The 10,316-nt window shown below is 39.1% G+C and overlaps 1 protein-coding gene across 2 annotated transcripts; it reads left to right on the forward strand.

The window, feature by feature from the left end:
* The first annotated feature begins 1,328 nt into the window (after positions 1 to 1,328).
* LOC149846523 (ABSCISIC ACID-INSENSITIVE 5-like protein 5) lies at positions 1,329 to 9,361 on the forward strand. 2 transcript variants are annotated; one of them, XM_089996377.1, is made up of 4 exons: positions 1,329 to 3,358; positions 4,289 to 4,360; positions 4,502 to 4,531; positions 9,073 to 9,361. In XM_089996377.1, the coding sequence occupies exons 1-4, from the start codon at positions 2,096 to 2,098 to the stop codon at positions 9,145 to 9,147; spliced, it is 1,440 nt and encodes a 479-aa protein (XP_089852503.1). In that variant the 5' UTR covers positions 1,329 to 2,095; the 3' UTR covers positions 9,148 to 9,361. The 2 variants fall into 2 exon arrangements, with proteins under 2 accessions (XP_089852503.1, XP_089852505.1); XM_089996379.1 differs by lacking the exon at positions 4,502 to 4,531.
* The last annotated feature ends 955 nt before the right edge of the window (positions 9,362 to 10,316 follow it).

The following is a 10,316-nucleotide window of genomic DNA, read 5'->3' on the forward strand; positions in this document are numbered from 1 at the left end:
ATTTTCTTTTTTTTTTCGGGGTAGACAAACGGAAATCCTCTTCCCATCACCAGCTGCACATTGGCAGACTGGTGCAATCATATTGCACACTTTAGTGTGTCACAGCATCTGATCTACCCTCCATTTTCTGTTGGGCCCACCAGCTGACATGCTGTACCCTGGAGATGGAGGGCACAGGTGCAGGGGCACACTCAAAGTGTGCAATGCGGTTTCACCTGATCTGCCCTCACATTGGCAGGCCTCTAGTTGGTAAAGCTTACTATTGGACCCTTGAGGTCCCCTTACCCTCCCAGGAGTACACCCAGCTTAACCACAGTTGGTGTCCATATTCTATTCTATATCATGAACTAAATATATACTTCTAATGCAAACAATAGACAGATACACATACCACCAAGGTTGGTTTGGCTAACGATTCAGGTGAATCGGCCCAAACCGATACTCAAGTGAATCGTTCTAAATCAGCTTAAAAAACAATTAAAAATATTATGTGTCAAATCAAAACGTGACACTTGTTAAAGCCAATAAAATAATATAAAAAATAATTTTAAGTTTTTTTTATTTTATTAGGGTAAAACGTATCAATTTTTTACCGATACTATATCAACTCCTACCAAACAAGGGGAGACCCATTGGTATAAAAGGCAGTGTTGCATTTCACATTTGACTGAAATTAGGTATCTCAGGGGCACATACTACCAAAATTTGTAGACCAAGAAAAGTTCCTCTCAAATGCTATAGGCCTATGTCAAACAAAAACCTCTCTCAAAGGATTCCTCTAGGCTAGCCTTAGCATTCATCAAAAGGAACGGATAATTTCATAATAAATTTGATCCCACACTGACACGTACGGCAGAATTTTAATGTTTTTAAAATAATATTTTATTATATTTTGATTTTATTTTAATAAAAAACCATTTTAATGTTAAAATATTCAAAAAATAGTTTTTTATTGATTAAAAAATTAAAAAATCGCATGCCTCAAGTCCCTTTTTTGAAAAAAAAAATCAAACTTTGGAGTCGAATCCAAATTCCGCGTCTTCGAGTCTAAGAATCATTGTGACATAGCTCTCTCCCCAAGCAAAAAATGAAAATCAAAGTGGTGATTTTGTAAGAGAATATAGATGTAGTGGCAAATAGAGAAGCAATCAAGGTTTTTTTATAGTACTTGGGTGTGAAAAAGGTGTAAGATATGGATGGCCAGACAGTGGACACTTTGCACAAGTTGAGTGGCTGGACTTCACATCAAGACTACTAATGACCACTTGATTGAGAGTGTAGCCCACATGACAACAAGCAGACATCTGGCGAAACCACAAGGAGAAGTGAGGAGCCCTCCTTCCCGAGATCTCGGTGGTCTATCATCTTCTCCCTCTTTTCTTGCAGAGTTTAAAGTTAAGAACTCCTCTCTGGTTAGGTGATTATTACAAGTAATTAACCCGAACATCTCTCTCTCTCTCTCTCTCTCTCTCTCTCTCTCTCTCTCTCTCTTTGAGGGGTGTTTGTTTTGCTGTATAAGTGGCGGAGCTCTGAAGAGTTCTGAGTTGGGTTGGGGTTTTTTTCGTTGTTGGGCCTTCCAATTTCAGGATTTGAGTGAGGTTTAGTTCATGTTTTTCTTTTCTTTTGGTTCCGTTTTTATGTTTGCTTCGGTTTCGTGGTTGTCGGGGTGCTGCGATTGTATGGGATCGTGATTTGTGTTTGGTGGTTTGTATCAGAAGATAGTTTTTTGGGGTTATTACAATTAACGTTTGGGCTTCTGTTACTTTCATGGTGAAGATGATGTTATGAGCGAGGTATATGTGGAAGAAGATTGCCTGTGAAGTTGGTTTTTTCGTTTCTTGGTATGTATTGAAGCTAGAGTTGGTTTGTGCTATTTTTTTTTTTTTTTTTTGGGGGGGGGGGGGGGGATTTGATCTTTGCGGAGTAGAGGGTCAGGCGAGGAGGAGGATCTCTTCCAATTATATACAGTTTTGGTGGACGAACGCTCTAGGAGAATTTCGACTGATTTCGATTGAATAAGGATTCATCTCGGTGTTCTTGGTAGCTTAATTTGTTCAATAAGGCAGAAAAGATCAGAATTGCTGTTAGTTAGAGGATGGGATCCAATCGGATCTTCAAGAATGGGCTTTTAGACGTCGGGGGCGACTATGGTTCTCGGTCGGAAGATGCCAGGACGGGTACTTTTCCTTTGTCCCGGCAATCATCCATTTACTCGCTGACTCTCGACGAGTTTCAGAGTGGCCTCGGAAAGGATTTCGTGTCGATGAACATGGACGAGTTCTTGAAGAATGTCTGGTTTGCAGAAGAGACTCAGGGGCTCAGCTCCGCGCCGGACGCGCCGCAAGTGAATACAGGGAATTTGGCCAGACAATTCAGTTTGCAGAGGCAAGGCTCCTTGACGCTGCCCCGGACGATCAGCTTGAAGACGGTGGATGAGGTTTTCAGGGATGTGATTAAGGAAAGCATGGAGCAGAGTGGCAATGTCAGCTCATTGTTGCCGCAGAGGCAGCCGACTCTTGGAGAGATGACTCTAGAGGAGTTTCTGGTCAGGGCAGGAGTTGTGAGGGAAGATTTTCAACCTGCCATGTCCAACAATGGAGTTTTTTCCAGCAGTTATGGAAATAGCACAGTCGGAAATGGCAACATTCAAGTTCGGTCTGATGTCGGTCTGGCTCTCGGGTTTGGGCAACCGAATCAGGCTAATGGGAATTTATCAAGTATACCATATCAAGGAGTTGTTGACCCATCTTCTCAGCCACAGCCACAGGTACAGCAGCAGCAGCAACAACAACAGCAGCAGCAAGTTTCATGGCTCAATAGCCAGTATAACCAAAGCTCTGTAGTTCAACAGCCAAATCCGAAACAGCATCAGCTCTTTCAGAAGCAACCCACAATTGGTTATTCTTCATCAGTTAGAATAACCAACAATGCTGAGTTGAAGACTCCAAGTATAGGAAGCGGTCTGCCATTGCCTCACGTGGGTGGTGGTGCGGGTAATGGGTGTCAAGTTGGATCTGAGGAGCTTCTTGGGATGGTGGATTCTAAAGCTAGCATCAGAATGAGTTCTCCGCCAAACAGTGGCTTTGTAAGGGCGGGTCTCCAAGCTGGAATGAATGTGAATGGTCTAGGAGCTGCAACATTTGCAGTAACGGCTGCAACTGGTGCAAACCAGCTCTCCTCTGATGGATTGAATAAAAGTGATGGCGATAACTCTTCACTGTCCCCTGTTCCTTATGTTTTTAATGGAGGTCCAAGGGGAAGAAGAGGTGGTGGACCAGTGGAGAAAGTTATTGAGAGGAGACAGAAACGCATGATCAAGAACAGAGAATCAGCCGCAAGGTCACGTGCACGCAAGCAGGTAATTCTGTGAAAAGATCAGGTGCAATATAATTGCACAAGTATTTGTGCATTAAGCACCTGATCACCCTCCATCTTGGGGACAGGGCCTGTCAGTTGTGAGGACCAAGGCCCGATGGAGAGCGATCAGGTGCTTAATGCACAAATTTTGTGCCATGTGATTGCACCCTGTCCGGACTCGATAATTCTAGGCGCATCATTTTTTTTTGTCAGTTATGAATTTAATGTACTTTTTGAAGTACTTGGGCCTCCATCTGTTCTATTTCTACTTTATTCCTTCTATGTGTTGTTTGTATGTTCTGTTATTGGGATTTTACCATTTTTTTTAGACAGTGATGAAATCTTGTGTTGGCTATGCCACGGTATGATGGTAAGATATGCCATTGTTTCCAATGAAGTACTTTTAGCTAAACTTTTCCAATGAAAATGTGATATCTACTAGTCGGGCTTTACACAATTTATTATCGTATTGGATTGAGACTTTTAGCTTGTAAATAATCAAAACACCCCAAGGGGTCACTGCTTGCAATGCTATGAGATCCTCATAAATTATTGAAAGAAAAAACACGTCGTATAGTTTGATGTGGGAAGTGGTAAGGAAAAGAGGCATAATGTCTGAGTCTGTCTGAGGCTAAGCATTGTAAGTTTGTTTTGATTAACTTTCTTTTTTTCTGTTGAAATGCTGTGATTTCGTTTCTTCTTGTAAGTACACCTGGAATGTGTTATATACATCTCTTCCATGGTTAACTCAACATATAATCTTATGTGGCATGCTTATTAACTCAATATATAAGCTTATCTGCCAAACCTAGGCTTTATGATGTGGCTGGCTTTAATCTGAACAATTAAAATAACGTTTGCTCATGACTTTATTCAACATGTTGCTGGGTATATCAGCTATCATACCTTTTGTATGCTGAACTTCTTGCAGGCTTATACCATGGAACTGGAAGCTGAAGTAGCAAAACTCAAAGAGGATAACATGAAATTGCAGAAGAAGCAGGTATGCTTTTCTTCCAAATGATGGAACTAAAATCATAATAGATGAAGCAAAATAAATTCTGTTATGCATCAAACTTTACTGTTCATTTATAGCTTTCTAGATGTTCCCATGCTTTTAGTAACTAAAACATACTTGTTGCAGGAAAGAATCATGGAAATGCAAAAGGCTCAGGTACAACTAGAGAATGGATTATGTCCTCTTCCCTTTTTCGGTTTGGTTGGTTGTTTTAAGTTTCCTGACTTCTTACAAATGTTTATTGCTTATTTATTGGATAAAGTAAATGTGTCTGGCTTGTAAGCTGTTTCTTAGTGTTTGTTTGTGATGTTTTTTTGAAAATTAGGAGATAATAACTTTTTACTTTGCTTTTGGCTTCAATGCTTAATCTATCCTCCATATCTTACTGTATCAAGTAGTTTCCAATCCATTTTATTGATTTACATGGTACCTTCTCTTCTCTTTTTTCTTTCTCTTTTGTTTTTTGGGATAGCCAAGCATGGGCCCCTGGTCGGACGGGAATCTATATCCCTCTGTTAGGATAGTGTGACTGTACCTGGCCCAGTTCCCAACAGTTTCCCTTTCAGTTATGTGAAAATTAGATTTTTCTTTTTAGTTCAAGATGCAGTAGGATGTAAGGAACCCAGAATTTTTTTGGAGGTCCAAGAAAAACATGCGTAATGGCATGGACCAGTTGCAATTTTGTTCCTTTTTTTTCAGTTATCAAAATACGAAAATTACAATCTCTCGCTTCACTTTTATTTCATCTGTTGTTTTTTTAAGATCATTTAACAAATCCTAGATAACTTTCATACTGGCAATTGGTATTGGGAACTTTTGGTTCTAGTGTTGAATGATGAGAAGGCTGACTGCATCCTACATGTTTCTGATGATCCATGTAGCTATTGTTTATCATGAAAATAATCTATCATTTGTCACATTCACTGAATGCTATGCTAATGCTACATTGACGTGGACATGGATAGGGATGCAACATGGATACAATGGAGAGTACATGTCATTTTTTAATAAGTAAACCTACATTCATGCACACACGTGCATGCATATACACCTGCCCATATTAGATAATGTGATTGAAGCCCAAGTCATGGATTAGAAACCTTTGGCTATAAACAGTCTTTCTGCCATTGCCATGGCAAGACATCTTTCTTGTATCTCTGAAATTCATTTATTTTTGTTCTAGAATAGACTTCTTGTCTAAGAACAAAGCAAAAGCTTTGCCATTTTTTCCTGTGGTGAAGCATAGTAGATGGAACTTGATGTCTGGAGAAGGGCTTTTACCGCTCAACTTTGTTTGAAGCATTTGAAAATAAAATCAGTTGACATTTAATTGTCTGACTGTTGGGAATTGAATAGTCTTCTTGTCTAAGAACAACACCATAGCTTTGGCACTTCTCATGCAGTCATAGTTTATGGAATTTGATTTCTGGAGGAGGAATTTTATTGCTAGTCTTTGTTAGAAGCATTTGTTCCATACCAATAATAACTGCAACTACATACAGTCCAATATAGAAGCCAGCGGTAGTGTATAATAGAGTAGTCAACCTAACCATAGTGCCAAAAATTGTTTGGTTGCCTTTTAAATCTCTGTACGATAGGGGCTGCTTATACACACACACTTGTGCCTTAACAAAATTTGACATTCCATGGTCGCTCTTTGTATTAAAGATCATTGTCATGGATAATTGAGTAATTTTATTACAAGGAAAAAGCACTTTTATTAGTTGTGCTTTGGAAATCTAATTTTAATTGATTATTATTGTAAAATTATTGAAATGCCTCAGTGGTGACAAATAGTGTAAATAGTCTGCATCAACATTAAAAATTTATTGGGAGAAAATATAAAAAAGTGGTGAACCTGTTAAGGTTTAATGTATATATTGGACTATGATGTTGGTAAAGTTGGGCCCTTCGATAGCAGTCAGATGCATTTGCATTTGCATTTGAATTTGTCTTTGCCTTTGCCTATGCTAAAGCTCAGGTTTAGCTTTGCTCGGTTTAGTTTGGTTCAGTCTGTTGGTTAACTTGGCTTGGTCTTGGTCCAAGTCTAAGTCTTCAACATGGGTTGACGGTTGACCATAACAGTCAGCAATATCACTGGTTGACTTTATTGTGGACTGTTTTGGGTCTCTCTAAAAGCTTAGGTCTATAGCAAGAGCTCATAATTGTCCTTGACCAATGTTTCTATATAACGGTTTGTCCCTGTGGTCAAAGCATTCCATAATCATCAAACTTGTGTCTATTTTGTAAGAGTTTGTTTGATGATTGTCTTACATTTCCATAAATGACATTTAGAGGGGACATTCTCACAGTATGTACCAGAAAATTTGGACTTTCACAAAACAAAGCATTGTTTGCATTGTTTTCTATGGTTGTGGGTTTCCTTCTTCTTCTTCTTTTTTTCACCTACCACAGTCAGAGATAGATCAGATGTTTTTGTACCAAGGTCGGATGTGATTGTAAAGTTAAAGGATTTGTCCCAAATAATTATTGAGGCTGGTTTGTTGTATCATGGAATTAGGTCACCAATATCCCTGTGCAACAGAGTGGATTAAAATCTACTTTTAATATGGCATACTGTGACATGTGTCAAGCACATCCTGTGTCTAAATCTGTCATTTTTTCCAACAACATGAACACATACACACACACAGGTGCTTTCTTTAATCATTTTTTACCTCAGCCATTTAACCTTTTTTTCTGGCTTTATTTGGAAATCATGAGAATATATAAGGAAATTCGGGAAGGATTTTGAATTGAAAATGGAAAAGGTGAAAATTTTACAATGTTGTAGAAGTGTCTACTGTCATGATAGAATGAAAGTTTACAACTGGATGGAGTCTTGTCAGGAAAGCCTGCACCCTTGGGTGTTCTTGTGGGTTGGCAGTTTATGTTGTCATGGTTCTCTAGGTAGTCACTTTTAGATAGCATGAAAGGATCCCAGGCTTGTAGGAGTTAAAGAAAAAGCTCTTAGCCTACATAGTCAGGCACATGTAAACAGAAATTTGTGTCATGCTGGGAAGGTTGGATTTATCTAGATCATGTTCCATGTTCAAATAATTTATTGGTCATATGACCAAATAACACCTTATGGACTGGAGGAAGTGCATAAACTAATAAATATCTATAGTTTAATAGTGTTGATGCATAATCCGGGGAAAACTTCTTTAGATGAAATATATTGAATGAGATATTTCTTTTTTTCCAAATGTGAAGATGAGGAGTACAAAAAGGCTTTGGGCATGTGGAAGGCATGGATGCTGGTTATGTCCCATGCCTATTGGCTGAACGTGCAGGGCAGTAGGATTTTATTGCTGCACAGAAAATGGTCTTTCTAGGTCCAGTATTTCTACTGGCTGCCAAAAAATGTTGTATTTTGTGAAGGGCACCTTGAGAATTTTGTGGCTGCTAGAGAGCAGTTGTATTTGGATGGAGTCTGGCTGGAGTGCCCACTCTTCTTAGCGTCTAAAGGATTCTAGACATTTGCACTTGGATGGGGCATGGAGTGCCCACCCTTCTTGACATTTAAAGGATTCTAGGCATTTGACTCTTTCTACAATATGAAGAATTCTGGAAATAAACTCTGGAGTGAAAGTCAGTTATCTGTCCAATATCTATGCGGATTTTTTCTCCCACTCAATCTCATGGTTGAAAATCATCTTTTCCCATAATCAACAAAAATAATCTGTCCTAGTCTTCCAAAAATATGTTATTACATATTTAATATGCTATGGCCTTTCTCAAGAAAGCAACAATTCTTGGAAAGAACAGAAAAACCAGAATGAAGAAGAGGATAATTGAAATTTACTTGAAATACAGATCTGATAACCGTGGAACATTAAAGTAATCCATTAATTTTCATAGCTTTCTCACGTTAGCCAATAACGTAGAAAGCGAAAAAAGGAAGTGCAGTTTTGGCCTTCTCTTTCAAAGAAACTTTAAGGTATTAAAATTTATCATAATTGCCTAGGACGTGATAGGGCATTTGAGATTTACTCATTCCTATAGGAAGCTTTTCTCCTCAAAGAATACACCGAAGAACATTGGTCATATTTTGCAAGAGGTGTTTGATTGTTCCATTCTAAGTTGGTTATAGGGGACTGATATGCAAGATAAGATGACTGCCCTTCAATTAGTCTGAGTTTAATGTTCATTTGATGGGTTTCTCCAACCAGGCAATTAAACTAAGCAGTGTGCAGGAAAAGGAAGGAAAGACAAAAAGGGCTTGTGATGTTGCTGTTAGGCCTGCAGGGATTGTTATAGAAGGAGCCTTTTAGATCTGATGCCTCTTAACTGTATCTGAGTCTGACATCTCTCTTTGTGGCTTGAACTCTCTCAACCTTACTCCACTAGGAACCTGATTCTCTTCTAATATTATCAAGAGAATCCCAAATTGAACATTGCCGTACAAATTCTATATCTCTTGTAATATTATTAAGAGAATCTCAAATTGGAAGTGCATCATGAATCTAACCAGACACTGCTTCCATGGCAGGCATGTTGATGTTGTTTAAACTTCATACGAAAATGCTAAGTTGAATTTCCAGTCAAGTATCAACTCTACATTTGTCTCAAACGTATAGGGGACTGTGTTTGATCTTGTGCAATCAATCATGCATTTTTTTTTTCAGAATGTGTACTGTCTTCTAATGTTTCATCTCTGATTATGGCTGACATTGTTTAGCAATCCTTCACAGGTTCTAGAGAAGTTGAACCAGCAGGCTGCAGCCAAAAAAAGATGCTTGAGGAGGACATTCACAGGTCCCTGGTAAATGGATCATGGTAGGGAGCAAGCTTTGTTGCAAGTTAAAGAGGGGTGTCTGTACATATACATATTTAGACAGGAATTGGAACGAAGCAGATTTACCTGTAAATTAGGATTAGGTGCAGTGCTCTGTTATGTTAACTTCAATATTCTTTATATGCTGTATGTTTTATTCTTGATGCCCTTTAAATTGTTTTACCATCATATATGGTAATGCCAAATTGGAGCATCAAGAACTTGATGACATTTACAAGTCACCCCTTGTGGGCAGACATGAACAAGTTGAGGACAGTCACTTTGGGGAGGTCCTTATCCAATGTGCCCCAATGCTCCAACTTCCAAACAAAGCTACGCCTGTTGGCAACTCTGTGGAGCCAGATGTGTCGGACTTGACCCTAACAAGATCCGGAGCAGTGGATATGGATCCCAGATTTAAGTAGGCATGACCTGACCCCACGACCCACTGCTCTTTTCTTTTTCAAATTCAAACCATGTTATATTGATATGAACTAAGGTCGGATCTTAGGTTGATGCCAATTATAAGTCCATTGCATTCAAAATGGATCTGGGTCCAAGTGGGCTTTTGACCATACCTGACCCATAACAACAAGCGTGTCGTACCCACTAAGTGACTTAGGGTTGGTTTTTGTTCGTATTCAACCTGCCATACTAGGGTAACTCCTAGGCTGGGACCCCTACGCCAACCCCAAATTGGGGGCAATGACTGTGAACTAATTGTGAATTAAAGACCCCCCTACTCTTGGGGCGCACATTTCTAGGGATCATCTAATATTAAAAGGTATTATTTTGTTTACTTTCAATAATTTGTGACAATCAAGAGCAACAGTGCAGCATAGTTTACGGATAAGAACCATATTCATTCACATTTGGATGAGGGTATTCAGATAATGAGGTTTTTTGGATTATATCTAAAGGCCAGGCATTTTTACCTCTTGTTTATAAGTTTGACTGCCTTGGGATGCAAATGGGTCGGATTCATAACAGCTAAATACATGGGAGAGTAGGATCCGGTTGGATTAAGAACAGCCAAAAAATTGCAAAACCTACATCCTGGATCCGACCCATGTGTATCCCTAGCTTTGCAGTAAAGTAGATATGGATTCAAGTCCAATTGGATATGGTGATATTTTATTGGATCCATCAACCCGACCCATG

Source organism: Nuphar pumila, chromosome 2 (genome assembly GCF_984573655.1).
Source record: "Nuphar pumila chromosome 2, dmNupPumi1.hap1.1, whole genome shotgun sequence".
Lineage (NCBI taxonomy): Eukaryota > Viridiplantae > Streptophyta > Magnoliopsida > Nymphaeales > Nymphaeaceae > Nuphar > Nuphar pumila.

Bases quoted from the DNA above. Each gene is read 5' to 3' on its own strand.
- LOC149846523 (XM_089996377.1), top strand. From the start codon at position 2,096: ATGGGATCCAATCGGATCTTCAAGAATGGGCTTTTAGACGTCGGGGGC. The intron at 3,359-4,288 runs GTAATTCTGTGA...AACTTCTTGCAG, and splicing joins GGTCACGTGCACGCAAGCAG to GCTTATACCATGGAACTGGA. The intron at 4,361-4,501 runs GTATGCTTTTCT...TACTTGTTGCAG, and splicing joins TGAAATTGCAGAAGAAGCAG to GAAAGAATCATGGAAATGCA.